Genomic DNA, 15,383 nt, shown 5'->3' on the forward strand with positions numbered 1-15,383 from the left:
GAGGACAGTAGGCCAGGGCCCAGCGCGCGCGCGCACGTACGCAGTTTCACCACGCCGCTCGGACCTGCGCTGTCAATTTCCAAACCCAGCCCACTCTATCCTTGCCTTATAGTAGATGATTATATGATTTCGACCGTTGAGATGATGGTTGGGAGAGGCTGGGGGTTAGATAGATTATCTGGGATGGGGGTTTGAGGGGTATTGCTGCGTGGGGTTGGTATCTATTAAGTGCTTTTGTCGCGGTGAGTATGTAGCGCTGTTTACTGTACTGAAGGTGATTGGTTGGTTTACAGGAGACTGATTATTGGGGGTTTGATTCTTATAAGACTACCTACCTAGCTAATTTGCCTATACTAGGCAAAGTCACCCACTTGTAGGCTTCGCTCACTGAAACACATACACCATCCCCGCCCGATCGACACTCACGACCATCCCGTACGGCGCCCGCAGCACGGCGACATCCTGAATAAAGTCCAGGTGGCTCTTCAGGAGTTGCTGCTGCTGGAGACTGATCACCGTGCTTCGCGGAAGTCGCCCGCTGTTGCTGCCCTTCTTGCTCCCAGCACTGCCACTCCCGCCCTTGTTGGCGCTGCCCGTGGCGCCGGTGGAGGAGGCAGAGGTGCCATTCGGGATATGCTCTGTTGTCATCATCAGGGACGGACCGGGCTGGGAGAGCTCGTAGCGTGGTTTCTGCGTAACCCCGCCGTCTGTGGACACGGCGTCGAGGCCGCTAACTACCGTCGACAGATCCGGGCGCGTGAGATCCCAGAAGCGGATCTTGCGGTCGCAGCCGCCCGAGACAATGAACCCGCACCGAGTGCTACTGTCGCGACCGTCGTCGGGGGCGTCGTACCCCACGGCAAAGGCACAGATGCCGGCGGGGGCGCTGGACGGGGACGGCCCCGAGGGGTGGTCGGCGGGGCCCGAGGCCAGTCCTTCCATCGCGAATCGGCTGAGCATGCCTTCCGGTCGATCGCCTTCCACATGCCAGGCTTCATAGTCTCGGGCACCCAGGTAAGTTGGCCTGGGCCGGTTGTCGGGTGGCACCCCGTTAGAGCCGGAGGCGCTCAACCCCAGTGAATCGGCACGATATACCTCGCGGCACCGGACTTTCTCAATGTCCCAGACGATGATCTCGTTACCGTGCGCACCGCTGCCAGACACACAAACCCAGCGCCCACGTCCCTTGGTTGGGTGGACCTGGAGCCGGTGGATAGCACCTGAGCCGGAAAGGCCCCAGGCCTTCAATCGCACTCGGAACCGCAGGTCCCAGAGATCGAGGATGCCGTGCGTCGTGCCCATCAAGAGCCAGGTGTGCTTGCGATCACAGCAGAACGTGGTCGGTATTCCGTGATGCACGGGGTTCTGCAGAGAATAGACTGGGAGCATGGTCTTCATATCGAGGGCCAGAACGCGGCATGTGTTGGTGGCAATTAGGAGCGTCGACTGTGCTTCGACGCGGAAGTGCTCCATCCACACAGCATACTCGACGGTGCCATCCTCGGTCGGGGGCAATTGATACTCGCGCACGAGCTGAAGTTTTCCGTAGCGAACGTTCCCATTGGCGTGGTGATAGTCAACTTTGACCGCATGGATACTACCATCACTTGCCCCAGTGATGAAAGTGTGAGTGTTTTCCACAAATGCCAATGACTTGACCTTCGCTTCGGTAGAATGCCGGTACGTTTGGCGAGAACGAGGGGTGAGGTTCTTCTCAAGGCGGGTCGTATCCCAGATCTTTGCAGTGCCATCATCAGAGGCCGTGACGAAGAAGGCATGGTCGGGCGCGACCACCACCCGATTGACAGGCCCACTGTGCTCCCCAAATACTGTCACAAGGCCACCAGTGGGTTTCCAGACTTTGCTAGGTTCCTGTCCGCTGGCCTTCATCATCGGCTTTTTGGTATCCACTTCCTTGACATAAGGACCAAGGTCGAAGAAGTCCGTGGGGTAGTTTTCCGCGAAAACCGAGTCAAGGAGGCGGAGAACGACTGGATCGTTCCCAGCGTAAGAGTGATTGGCATGATACTGCTGCGGGCCACGTTCCACCGCTGTCCTTACAGGGAGCGAGGGAGAAGCAACTGCTTGTTCATCTTCGCGTTGCGAAGGAGAATCGACTTTGCCAAAGGCATTGGCGGGGCTTGTCCCCGTTTCGGCATATGCTTTGGCAAAATCCCTACGATTGAGCAAGCTCATGGCGCTCGACTTTCTCTGTACTCCACTAGCCAACCTTCTGATAGTAGGATTCTCCGCATCAGTGGGCGTTGATGAGCTATCTTGTGCCGGACTCTCGCGACCTCCTGATATTCTTCGTTCAGCATCCGAACTGGGTGGCGAGGCAGGCCCAGCAGCTCCAGGCGAGGATGCAATTGGCGATGGGACGGGAGAATTCTCAGACCTGATATTGTTCACAGCAATTGGGCGTGGAATTGTCAAATGGTCCGTTAGCTGGCTCCTCGAACGAAGATGTTTCCGCCGGGATTCAGGTCTGTTGTCAATAGACGTTGAGGCATCGAGCAAGGCATCGGTGATTGTATGTGGTCTTCGATCTTCAGCCTTAGCATTCTCCGTATTCCCGAGGGAGTTTGTGCGAGGCCGGGTATTTTGTGTTTTGTCAAAGAAGACAGTCTGTGGCGTGACTCCATACTGAGTCAAAGCAATGACGCTATTCAAAGGCGAAGTCCCCGTTGCGTTGTCCTTCGACTGGCGGGCGATGACCCTCCAGATGAACTCCTTAAGTGCGAGGAATTTTAACTCGTCCTCCTGGCCCATTCCAATGTTCCTCAGTCGCGCGAGCCACTGTTCATCCTCCTCATTCCTCGGTTGCGTACTCATCGACAGGCTCGAACTCTTTTGACCCCATCTGGGGATGGTACTATCTGTTCCCACGAACGCAAAACTCGCTTCACGGGATGTTGCCTTCCAGAAAAGGCCCTTTTCGACATTTGAAGCCCAGACAAATGCAAGTTCATACACATTTCTCGAGAGTGGTCGCTTGAGAGCGTCGAGCAGCTCACCCTCGGTGAAATTGACAATCTTGACCTTCAAGAACGGCTGAACAAGCGGAGTCAAGATAGAGTATATATCTGCCACGGAAAGAAACTTGGTTGATGCGATGATGAATTGGACAGCCGCCTCACGAATCCAGGCGTTCGGGTGCACCAGGAATCGGACTACAATATGGATCAGCTCCCAGGTTGTCGAGCGTTGGAAAAGCCCAAGACCAGCCATTGCTGCCAACGACCTGAGTACCCTTTCGACGACGAACTCCTCAGGATCAGTCATCGACTGTACCATTAGCGGCAAAATGTACTGCTCCAAGCTAGTAGTGCCGACGTAAGCTGCAACCCCAATCACTGCCTCGAAAAAAGCACATTTCAAAATCCAATCCCTGTCGTTGAGATAAGTATTCAAATGACTCAGAATCACCTCATTGGTCTTGAGGTTGCCGAAGAACACGCAAAGCTCTGATACGGAACCCAAGAAGGCACGACGGACTGATGCGTCGCCATCAGTTAACATGGCTTTAGTATGTGCTTCGAAGTATTCAAGGAGATCAACCCTTGCAACATCGTAAAGGTTGTGGTAGGTCGCATCTTCTGTCCACCTGGGCTCTGATCCCACTGGTATCAGAGCTGGAAGTCGCGTATCAGAGCGCAGGGCTTGAATCATGTCCAGAAATCTCAAGGATGAGTGGGCAAGCGACGCAATACATGATGCGTATGCCGCTCGCACCAGTCGGCTCGGATTGAAGCTAGTACTAGGCACGAACGGTTGCAACCTCGGGAAGATATACTCTGAGAACAAGTAGGCATTGACCGGTGACACGACCTGAACCATTTCCAGCAGCTGAGCGAGGGCACGAATGGCAGCTACCTTGACTCTATCCGTGCGGTCGTTCAGAAGTACCATAATATATGGGAGGATCCTGTCCAATTTGGCCTCATCCGAGAGTCTCTCAGCGAAGGCAAGCAGAATGTCACAGGCCTTGATCCTGGCGGATGATTTCGACGTATTACGCAGGTTGGAGACAACAAGAGCCAGGAATATCAGCACTCCGTCATCTCCTTGTGGCTGGGATCTTGTAGTCGTAAGCCCGTAGTGAGGAAGGTCTAGTTCCACGGGAAAAGTATCGCCGGTGAGCTTGGGGCGGTTGCGGTTTGATCCATCTTTAGTAGTCGCTGGCGAGGCACCAAGAAAGTAGGATATTTTATCGAAGTCAAGGTAGACTCTTTCAATGCGGTCATCGGCCTCTCCTCGACTGGTAGATCCTGCTTCTACCTGTGCCCTACCCGACGATGGATCCGTCATTAGAGACATGTATTGATGTAGAAAGCTGTAGAAGTATTCGGGGAACGCCTTGTTCTTCCAGAAATTCAGGTACTCTTCCGCGGAATATCTAGACTCAGGCTCGAGCTGGATCATGTGGAGAATCAAGGCACGGATCTCCGGGTCCTCAATTTTGATCAACTGGCTATGTTCTGGGCTATATTCACCTTTCCGGTACTTGTAAATCTGACTCAATGTGAAGATAGGAGCCTCTAGAAAAAGTTCAGCAATGACGCAGCCAGCACTGAAGATGTCCATAGCCCAGTTGACATGCCGGCTTCCAGGTTCCTCGCCGGCTTCGAGAAACCTTTCAGGTGCCAAGTAGCAGGTCCGACGACCGGACGTGTCAAAATAAAATGAGAAGTCCGCCGGATTGTCCTCGGGAAGAAACGTGGGTTTGAACGAGGACGAAAAATCAGAGAGGTAGAGCCAATTCCAAGACGTGACCAAAACATTCTCGGTTTTGATATCACCATGGAACACGTCGAGCGAATGACAATCCCTCAGCGCACATAGAAGTTGAAAGGCAATCCACTTCTTCTCAATCTCCTCGGGAAATGGACGGGTACTGTGCACTGTGGTGAGTGAACATACTCATACCATCGTGGCAGATCTTCGGCAAACATACCTCATCCGGTCATAAAGAGAGCTATGGATGTATTGCCGAACGAGATAACCACCGGTGCTGGTCTCGAGTATCCTCTGATAACTCAAAGCATTGGGTACATCGGCCAACAGCCTGCGCTCCCCTACCGCCGGTATTAGCACCAGTGCACATGCAGTGCAGCTGCTCGGAACTATCGGGACTTACGAAAAATAGCTTTGATATATGGCTCCAGCTTCATACTGGGATAAGGCTTCATTATAACCTTTACGAAAACGAGGCCATTGTGTTGTCTGGCCCGGATACTTTTCATGAACCTGCCACCACCCATGGACTTCTCATAGGCCAGGTCCGATAGTTCGGGGACATCGATCCCCGCCGAACCCGCGGACAGGGTGGTGAGTGAATAGCCTTGGCCCATGGTGTTGATGCGCCTTCATCTCCCAAATATGGCAGAGCAAGATTTGACCTGTCACATCAAGGTTGCTAGAGATGACTCAAAAGCAAATAGTTCAAAGGTAGGGGTTAGTTGCTTTGGCTGAACGAGAGAGCCAGGCCAGAAAGACGGGCGGGTTAGTTGGGTTGGGTCTGGGTCTTGTCATGGGGTGGATAAGTTGGATGAAGCCGCGCCCGACACGGTTGGAGCTCCCATGTTGGTCACATGATTTCAAGGAAAGCGGTGAAGCGGCTTCGCTTCGGCTGTATTACAGATCGATAGATTATCTACAGAGCGTACTGTACCTTAGTCTCATCCATCCATCCCTTACTTATGATGTTTCCTTTGATGCGGCTGGCTCTTCAATGAAGCTATTGTTATTGTTAAAATGACTTCTTTTCCCAGGAATAGAACTGAAACACTTTATCGCTATGAGAATCCCTCCTACGAAATGATGATCAATCCGTCGGCTGCGGAACTGAGATAACCTTTGATCGAACAGACCAACATAACATCTCTACAGAAGTGAGGCTCGATCAGCTGTACATCTCTGACGAACTAGAAGTCACCAACTCATGTAATGCTTTATCATTGGGCACGGACGGGATATGGCTGCAATGGCGTCCCGTAGAGCTTGTTTCGCCGGCGGATTCATGGCCCCGAATGAGCCAATCATGCCGCCATACTGAGACTCTCGCCATCCTCCCGGGAACACCTCAGATACCCTGACACTTATTTAGAACGGTCGCCAACAACTGCTCAGACAGACTCACCCAACACCACGGGAAATAGTCCAAGCATTCTAAGTGAGAAGCCCTGCTTTTTATCTTCTTCTTCAATAATTTTTCTGCTTCTCCTGCTGACGAGTACTCATGCCAGAAATACTACCTCTTCAGATACAGTACGGAGTACTATCGGTGCCATTCAGTACCTGGCTTCCGGTAAGGTTGACATGCATCCCTGAAGAGTTGTTCACCGACAAATCATTCGCAGACCCTTCGAGAAACTAGCACCTGCACAAAAAAAACCCCCAAGCGGAAAAGAACACAAGACTGTATTGGATTATCCATTTTACTCTCTGTCCTCGTTCTCTTCTGTCCCTTTTCTTCTCGTTACTTTGACGTGTTAGCTTTCTTGTATTCACGGTTGCTGTTTCCCGCTTCCTATTCACAACAATGGTGTTCACTAACACTAGTTATAGTCAGGTCGCACAGTCTTGAGGGCCACGAGCTTACTTTACTCGACTGATGGCTTCTTTCGGGATGGAGTCCTCCATGGCGTCACTTCCGCCCGTCGATCAAGACCACATTGAGGTTCCTATCATTGATGACAATGAGCCCCTCATCGAGGTCGTACGCAAACTTCAAAAGTAATTTCTTGCCCCGGCAATCCGTTAGCACTAGCCAAGCTGACTGGCTACTGCCAATTAGCTATATGATACAAGCGATCTCCGAGGTCTCATATTCCTTCGAGGAATTAAGATTCTCACCTTGCGGACAGAAGCTTAGGTTACTGCTGTACTCATTAGCAGAGAATTCGCACAATCCATGTATCATCTCTGCACTGATGTAAGCTTCTCATGCATGTAGCTGCATGAACCTCTGGGCTGACCCGCTGCAGGATCCTGAAGTGGGAGTTCAACAATGCAGCCGAGAATGACTGGGGTCTAAACGAAGGCCGCGGCTATGCATGCGAATACGTAGCATGGCAGTTTCTCTGTCACATCAATCAGCGCGAGACTATTGAATACTTGCTAGAGGAGTTGCCTAGCCCCGTGTATGCTTCCATCAGTCTCACCCAAGCGGAGAGAGGCGCATCGGCTTTCACACCCGCAGGCGACGAGCAAAGTTTCCAGCGGGAAGGAGAAAGAACACCCCTCCTTTTACACTCATCCTCTTCGCTGTACCGATTTTTCGGCGGAAAGAGGCGCGCAGGCAGCGCGTCGGATATAGCAAACTCTGGGAGTAACGTTTCCTCTGCGGACGCGTATGAGCTTATGAAGTACTCCATGTTCTTCGGACTCAGCGCCCTGGAAATAGCAGCCATCGCAGAAGCAAAGAAGTTCCTAAGTCAGAAAGTCGTTCAAAAGGTAATTGACAATATTTGGAATGGGGAGATTGTCTTTTGGGACTCGCTCAGTGTTCATTCCACCAAGAAACCCCAGTTCTTCAACAAGAGGTAGGAGTCCCTTCCTTCAAAACGGGAGAGCATCTCGCAGGCTGCTAAGAGACATACCATCCAGGAACGCGGATCCATACTCCCGCTTGAGGGTCCCAGTATATCGCAAAGCATTTGAGGCTGCGTTCTTCGTCTCCTTCCTGTTTCTTTACTATGCTGTTTTGGTGGAGAGAAAGTCCACCGGAATAGGTATCTTCGAAACATTGATGTACATCTGGATTGCTGCTTTTGCCTACGACGAATTTAGCGGCATGACTGATGCGGGGATGGTCTTCTACCAGATGGACTTCTGGAGTGTCTGGAACATAGCCATTATCGGTACCGGTCTTGCCTTCATGATCATAAGTGAGTCACGCTCGAAGATCAGGAATCTGCCTCGTCGCAGTGCCCATTATTCTCAGCTGAGCACAGTCTCTGTGCAACCAGGTTTCTGGCAGGGGCATTTGCATGTTCTCCATTGACTAACTGAACTGGGAATACCAATAGGGGTTATCGGTCTGGCGAAGAGGAGTGATTACATCACTGACCTATCTTTCGATATCCTGTCCTTGGAGGCTTTGTTTCTAGTTCCTCGGTGAGTCCGGAGGCCCCCTGTGCCAGCAAGGTGATACGTGTTTCAGCAGACTCTGACACATGGGAGCTGAACAGGATCTGCTCCCTGGTGAGCTTAAATTCCTATTTTGGAAGTTTGGTATGCTATGCCCGCGGATTATGCATGCTTTTGAGGAGACTGGGCTGACTTCCATGCATAGATCCCGGTTCTCAAGGAGATGGTGCAATTACCCGGCTGCCCCGTAGTTGCAGGTGGCGAGGAAGCTGATAGAAGTTGTTCTAGACCAAAGCGTTCTTCCGATTTATCCCTGTGATCGTAGTGTTGTACCTAGGTGGGTAACCCCAAATGACGCATTCGAGAAAGCCTGATGCCAATGCGGCGGGGGATGTTCCTGCAGGGTTCTTGACCACGTTTACCATGCTCGCTCGTGACCGCCTCTCTCTCAGGCAAATGTCATGGATTTTGGTGAAGGTGTTCTTTGGGTATGGCGGTGAAATTCCTTGGTTAACGACGACGCTTCCCTGGAGCTAACAGTGCGAGGCAGGTCGAACGTGCTGGGCTTCGTGGGTTGTCCCTTGTCTCTTGGTTGCTCGAATTTCTGCAAGACTGACGGTGGCTGAAATGATTGGAAACAGGACATCGCTCACGATGTAAGTCTCATGCACTAGGCGGGCGCCATGCAATCTTGATTGGAAGATGACAAGGATCGCCGGAATCGATTGGCTCTCGAGTGAAGTTTTACTGACGCGCTAGTTCTTAGATTTCCCCGATCTTCGGCTACGGTTTGATGTGTGTTTGTTCCCTTTTGCTGTTGCTGTACTACACCTGCTCCCTACTGCGCCACAGATGCCATGGGACGTGCCGGTCGCATACGCCTGTGATCACGTTTGGCGTTTCCCCTGTCGCTTTACCCTGTCTATCCCTGATCTCAGTTCCAGTTCTGTTCTCGCTCAGGTGCATCCGAAGGTGGCGATGCCAACATCAGACATCATAGGGTCATGGACTCATTGCTCTGAAGGCCCGTTGATGAGCGCCAGTGTTGCCGGGCCGCCAATAGGACGCAGCTTGAGCACGTCAAGCCTCACACCCGACCTTCTCGGCATCGATGCGAACGACTACGGACCCCATCACACCCCAATTATAGCCTGGAAATAGTGGCTAATGGACATTGGTTTGCAGGTTAATTTTTGTCTCCATGACCAACTTATTGTTGCTCTCGTCGTTGGTCAGCCTTATGAGCATGAGTCTAGAAGGGGTATGTCTGTCCATTGCGCACGGTGGCTGATTTGCGCACTTCCTAATCTGTCAACTGCTAATCGGCATTGACTCTATCTTTCAGGTCATGGCTCATGCGAGAGAAGAGTACCTCTTCCAGTGAGCATTCTATCAAGGCGACATGCAAGGTAAAAAAAAAAAGGAGCAAATAACTGACGCTAGACCCAGGTTGTCGATCTACGTCTTGGAAAGCAGTAATTCGCGAAGGTTGACCTACTTTATGCCTCCTTTAGTCAGTCCATGGTGATCACTTGAGCTTGCACCAGAGGACGAGTCGCTAACAGCGAGATCTGCTACGCTATAGAACCTCATCCCTCTTCTCTGTATCCGGCCCATGAGGCTCTTCCTATCTGCAGAGCATATTCGCCGAGTCCGCATCGTGTTGCTCCGAGCAACCCACCTACCGTTTGTTGCGCTGATCTGGGCCTATGAATCTAGCCGCCGCTATGTTTCGCGGCGAAATAGTCAGTTTCCACCAACAGCCACGACAGGAGGGAGCAGTCGCCCGACCTCGTCTTTCCAAGCGGGCTTCCCTCTCTCCACGCACCATGCCCCGCTGCAGGGCTCCGCAAGTGAGGGGCAGTTCTCCAAACCTATAAGATCCAAGGAGCGCTCTCACTCGGAGATACGCGGGTCGTTTCCAGGCCAGGCTGGACCGGTTGACATTCCGGATATGGTCGATGAAATAGAGAGATTGCGGGTTCAAGTGGAACGAGTGGCTACAACCGTGGCCTTTCTCCATCGAGCCCATTAACGAACGCTAAGTTAGCTCTTTCCAGCTGGCGAGGGACTAGGCTTGAACATGGAGACGATTGTGCCGTAGGCCTGTTAGGCACACGCACTCGCCGCAGGGCCGGCTTCAAAGCCTAAGCTTTAGCGCGAGCACCGGCCAGCGACCAACTCGAAAATAGGCTACGTTCTTGAACTTCGAAGCCTTCACTTGCACGCAAAGATTTGCTGTATTGCTTAGATGGTTGAGTGTCTTTGCACTATTGTCCCATTAACTAGATACACTTCCTACTTCCTGAATACGATTGTACAGTACATAGATGATCAATTTCCTTTTGTTATTAGCGCGGCCCAGATGTCTGTGTGACAACCTCATCCCACACTGGTGCATTCTTGCATTTCCTGATCCCTGGGCCTCGCGATCGATGCTGCTTTGGTCCATGCACTGTATGATAAGAGGTTTCTAGACCTCCACATGCCTTTCATTGCTTAGGAGAGCTGGCACTTTTTAGGTAATTGCAGAGGTTGTTCTTTTAAGTCTTTGCATTAGTTGCAATGGGCTAAGAATTGATACAATTTTCCACGATTTTCTATTCGATTTAGAAACAATAGTAATGGGACCATGCCATTTTTCCCAGTTCGAAGGTTGGTTGGAGGATGGCCTGGGATTAGGGCCGGATGCCCCTCATTGCCCTGGTTCATACGCCCCCAAAACTGTACCCGTACGGGGTCACGGGTAACTTTGGGACCCCCCGGGGCCGGGGCCTACTCAACCTTTCCCCCCCTCCTTTCCTCTCCCCTTCTATCCTTCCCTCCTCAATCTTCTCTTTCTCCGCTGAACTGAACTTCTTCATCCACGAAGAAGATAAGCCAGCCTTCCAACATGACTTTCCATCTACAACCATACCCCCCCCCCACCCCCCAGCAACACCCTGGCCACGCTCTTGTCCCCAACATTACTATGCTACGCGACTGTGATTCTGGATTTTAATTCCTGTCCTCTCGTTTCCTCAGCCATGGGGGCAGTGTTTGTCAATCATACCTGGCGACACGCACTGTTGCGTTGCCAAGCAAGGTACCAGACTGTCGGGTCCCAGCTATTCCTTTTTCATCCACAGCAAGAAGACTGAGAATGAATCAGATGAAAAGACGAAAAGAAAAAAAAGAAAAAGAAAAAGAAAATCGCGCTCGACCAGTCTTGCTATTGGGGAAACCAGCGGTCCCATTCAATAATTATGATGCAGGCGCTGCTGATGCTCGTCGTTCTCCAGCAGTCCTGGGTGGAACAGGCCATCCTACCTCTTTCCCCCCTCTCCCTTCCCTTCCCCCCGTCTATCGACTGGGGTTGATTCCGTTTCCCTCTTTTTTTCCCCTCCTCTGGCTCAAGCGCCGCCGGCTGCCGTTTGTGCTCCTCTTCCCCTCTATCCGCTGTCAAGTGCGTGTCGGGTCCTCATTACCGTCGATTCCTTTTAGACAAACTACCACACCTCACGACGGTGTTTTCCGATGTCAATCGCATCATGCATTACTCTTCCCCACCCACACCTCTTTTATTTTGTTCTTTTTAGCCCAGGGTAAAAGAGTGACTGGCAACTTGGCCTGATCACATCCATCCGGCGCTAATTTATTGTGCATAATATCTAATTGTCGCGCCTATATGGATGCTGCAGACCAGAGGCTGCAGTCCACTTGGTTCGGCCCTACCCAGCTAGGCCTTGCACACCCCCTTCGCGTCAAGTCCCTCCTCACCCATGCAACGATGTCTTCTCAAGTCTGCCTTGCCTGACGGGGCGTCGGTCTTCTTGCTTCTATCTCACTCTTCTGTGCCCCATGCGGCGGATGCTGTACTCCAATTGTCATATGGCAATCTAGTCGTCATTGCTTTCAGCCGCTGTTTATCGTGCGCCACTATTGCGATCGCACAGCAGCGTTGCTACCGAGTCACTTTGACTCCTAAAATTTTTTATATAATTATTCTCGCTGTCACAGCTCAGTGACATCTCTTGCATTGTTCAGTCACTTGTTGATCGTCCTTGGCTTTGATCAAGACGCCGTGAAAAATATAATATCTTCGACCTTTCTTCCCATTTTGTTTATAAACTTCTTGCCCGTGTCTTCAACATCACTCGTCACCTTTTTCAATATCCTTGGCTGCTTCTCCATCAACCATGAACTTCACGCCTATTTCATACCCGACACCTTCGCCCTTTGCTAGCTCGGCGTCGGATGACCACCCGATCCTAGATGCCACTTCACCTTATGCGTCCTCTATGTATGCGACTTCCTTCGATATGCAGAACACTCAACAGCTGGCTGGCTTGGGCATATCACACTTCGGCATGGAAAGTACTGCGTCCGAGACCGAACTATATCCGCACCCAGCACCTCCTTCCTTGTCAGCCAACGCTTGGTCGAATACAGCTTTCAGTCCCGAAAACTTCCTCCAACCCCCTCCGGAATACAGGCTCTTCTCTTCGACAGCCATCTATGAACCGCTTGGCGGTGTCATGGAGGCTGCTCCCTCTCCGTCCAGTTTCTACAGTTCACAAACGTTAAGTTCGTCGTTGAGTTATGGTTCGACTACGGAGACTGAGGGTCACCACGAAATTGCGCCGGAAGACAGGCCATTCGTATGGCCTCGCACGCCGACTTCTGACTGTCCAGATATGCGAGTAGACTATACCATGAAGGAGGGTTCGGATGGGTTGCAGGGGCCCTCTGTGCACGAAAATTCAGCTTCCGACGCACCTGCTGCACTTTCCCAGATGGCACCTATGCCTCTAAGCGGCACAGACTCTGGCTTGCAGTGGCCTCACATCGATAGTGTCAGTAACTCAGCTGCGTTTAATGCGGACCAAGAAAGCGCACTCGGACCAATCCCCTCCGAAGCAATCTCAAGGTGGATCGAAGAGGTGGTCAGGACTCCTGGTGAAGAGCTGAAGATACCATCTGCGAGTGGCCTGATGTGTAGTGTGTGCGGATTTCGATTCACTCGACGCTCTAATTGCCGCGAGCACGAGAAGAGGCATGACCCTAGGCAGAGGAAGTCTTTCCCATGTGACGTCTGTGGAAAGGCATATGGGCGGAACACTGATCTTCGGAGACATGTGCAGAGCGTAAGTGGCAATATTTGATCTAAGAGGTCGAGTTTCTGACAGTCGCAGGCCCATGTTCAGGAGCGTAAATTCTACTGCGACCAGTGCGGGCAGAACTACAGCCGACAGGATACGCTTAATAGGTATGTTGGCAACTTTCCGTGCGAGTAAACTCGACATGCTCAGATATTGACACTGTGTTAGACACAAGCTAGACGGATGCCCTCTGAAGAAGCGAAAGTGCAACGCTTCGTAGAGGGTTTCAGGACCGCATTCGTGGATTTGTTTTTCACCGGATGATTCATCGCCACGAACGGCCACCAGCATCGGTATTCCTTGACCAGCAGTGGGAGAAGACTCAACCGCTGCACAGGTTTTGGAATCAGTCAAGCCCTGCGTTGACCGCAAGCATAACCGCCATATTTCTTGACACGCCTGTATGATTTCTTGGGAGGTAACAGTCGATACTAGCACATCACATTCTGGGTGGAGGTTTGTTTATATTTACATGTTTGTTGCAATGAGGTCATCTGTTTTCATGTTTGTCTCTTTACTTGCCATGGCAATTGTTCTTGTTTTGGTTTTTCCCTCTGGGGAGGTTCTTGCGTTGGGATTTGCTCCATCTGGTTTCGAGCTTGAGTGTTTCTGCAGCTCGCATCGAGCACATGGGAGGGCTATAGAGCCTCAGCGCTCCCGCGTGGCAGGTCCATGCGGAGGCAAGGGGAGCAGATTGTAGGAGACTCGCACAGCACGCACAATCGATTCATTGTTCCTTTCACTCGAACCAAAGCTTGTATTACATTGCCGGAATAGATGGGAATCGATGGCCAGACAATCGCGCAAATCTAGCTCGACACTAACAGACGCTAGGCTCGAGTAATATCGGACTCGAACAAAGAAAGACAGACCCGGGCTACGGAGACACGGGCTGAAAAGAAGATCCAGAGTGCCTCCAAGGGATCTTCATCATGGCCGGTCGGTCAACGAGGCTGTTTTCATTCACTGCAATGGGGGGGGGGGCGCCACTCAGCAACAAAAACCTGCAGACAGAACTTCCAACACTGGCTTTATTCTCCGTCCCAAGTGTGTACAGTGTACAGCAGTGTACAGTAGATGGTTACAGTGCGTCTAAGCCTCTCATTAGTGCAACTCCGACCGCCGACCGACCGACCGACCGACCGGCCGCCCATACGTTGGAACCATGGAATAGCGGGAGATAGGGCCAGTAGTTCCAGTATAGTACCTGGCTACGACTAGTACTAGGTAACTCATACGCCCTAACTATAGTAGACGACTCTGTTCCTCCCCTAAAACTCAACCTGCTTACTTACCAAGTACTTACCCGCCCTAACCCCGAAATGTCGTCCCCTGGACCAGCTCCAAGGAGTAGTCCAGGCTTTTTCCCTCTTCCCTCTTTTGCCCGCATCGAGACTAGTAGTTCCATCCACCTCATCAATCTCGTCTTGCCCCCGACGCGCTTCGGCTATTAAAGTCCTCGACCGTACCATGGTTCCCATCCAGGGCTAATTCAACACCGTCGCTCCTGTTGTGCCGGTGGTCGATTTGTTGTCGTCGTCCTCTAGCTGGGACTATGGATATTGGTTTCATCTCACTTTTTTGATGGGGTTAGGCCTAAGTGTGGGTGGGTTCAGCGTTGTTGCCGGACATCATCGGACTTGTTTCCTAAGGTCGGGGTCGGAGTCGGACTGCGGTGGGCCCTTCAATTAAGAGGTCTCGGGGTATTTGTGTGGTCCTTCCTTGCCTATTTCTGTTTAGATTCGGGGTGTTTTCGTGGGGGTTTGTTGAGGACTGAATGGGGGGTTTTTTGAAGTGGGTGAAGAGGTTCTTGAATTTGAACATGTTTGGGGGTCAGGTAGGTCAGGTCTTTGGGGTTGAGATATTGCGTTTGTAGTGGAATGGTGCTGGGGAAGCTTGGGGGAGAATAACAGATGTAAGCTCAATACAACTGACTAAGTTAGAATCTACGGAGATGGGCTGCATATAATAAGACTGGGATGCTTGGATCCTCGTCCGGGGACTCGATGCAAGTGATGCATGCAAGCACTGTACTGTGCAGTACCTTGCTTCTGTTGACATTGGGCTTGGGCACATACAGGCATGACATGGTCGGTCGGGGTTCAAGGATCCCATCATCCCCCCCACGTCCGCGTAGTTGATTCGGTT

General features: G+C 51.6%; 5 protein-coding genes across 5 annotated transcripts; 3 read left to right on the forward strand and 2 right to left on the reverse strand.

Annotated features, from left to right (window-relative positions):
• Positions 1 to 310: 310 nt before the first annotated feature.
• Positions 311 to 5,526, reverse strand: BO86DRAFT_413953 (ubiquitin-binding serine/threonine protein kinase VPS15). Its single transcript, XM_025674795.1, has 3 exons — positions 5,141 to 5,526; positions 4,958 to 5,078; positions 311 to 4,897 (listed from the first exon to the last, which is right to left on the reverse strand). The coding sequence occupies exons 1-3, from the start codon at positions 5,352 to 5,354 to the stop codon at positions 385 to 387; spliced, it is 4,848 nt and encodes a 1,615-aa protein (XP_025522201.1). The 5' UTR covers positions 5,355 to 5,526; the 3' UTR covers positions 311 to 384.
• Positions 5,527 to 6,331: 805 nt separating this feature from the next.
• On the reverse strand, positions 6,332 to 6,694 carry BO86DRAFT_19553 (uncharacterized protein). Its single transcript, XM_025666707.1, has 2 exons — positions 6,605 to 6,694; positions 6,332 to 6,554 (listed from the first exon to the last, which is right to left on the reverse strand). Coding segments are annotated over exons 1-2 (180 nt in total). The 5' UTR covers positions 6,606 to 6,694; the 3' UTR covers positions 6,332 to 6,375.
• BO86DRAFT_423259 (uncharacterized protein) lies at positions 6,617 to 10,129 on the forward strand (the record flags this gene model as incomplete). The annotated part of the gene is made up of 11 exons (XM_025675390.1): positions 6,617 to 6,738; positions 6,800 to 6,937; positions 6,990 to 7,547; positions 7,612 to 7,896; positions 8,196 to 8,238; positions 8,383 to 8,431; positions 8,498 to 8,582; positions 9,280 to 9,355; positions 9,440 to 9,474; positions 9,544 to 9,607; positions 9,680 to 10,129. 11 exons carry the CDS (start codon positions 6,617 to 6,619, stop codon positions 10,127 to 10,129), a joined length of 1,905 nt encoding a protein of 634 aa, XP_025522203.1.
• A 994-nt stretch (positions 10,130 to 11,123) lies between these two features.
• Positions 11,124 to 11,990, forward strand: BO86DRAFT_19571 (uncharacterized protein). Its single transcript, XM_025666712.1, has one exon. The coding sequence runs from the start codon at positions 11,237 to 11,239 to the stop codon at positions 11,705 to 11,707; it is 471 nt and encodes a 156-aa protein (XP_025522204.1). The 5' UTR covers positions 11,124 to 11,236; the 3' UTR covers positions 11,708 to 11,990.
• On the forward strand, positions 11,991 to 13,547 carry BO86DRAFT_19556 (putative C2H2 finger domain protein (Ezf)). Its single transcript, XM_025666708.1, has 3 exons — positions 11,991 to 13,220; positions 13,269 to 13,342; positions 13,404 to 13,547. Exons 1-3 carry the CDS (start codon positions 12,273 to 12,275, stop codon positions 13,453 to 13,455), a joined length of 1,074 nt encoding a protein of 357 aa, XP_025522205.1. The 5' UTR covers positions 11,991 to 12,272; the 3' UTR covers positions 13,456 to 13,547.
• Positions 13,548 to 15,383: the final 1,836 nt, after the last annotated feature.

Source organism: Aspergillus japonicus (assembly GCF_003184785.1).
Source record: "Aspergillus japonicus CBS 114.51 unplaced genomic scaffold BO86scaffold_106, whole genome shotgun sequence".
NCBI classification, from domain to species: Eukaryota; Fungi; Ascomycota; class Eurotiomycetes; order Eurotiales; family Aspergillaceae; genus Aspergillus; species Aspergillus japonicus.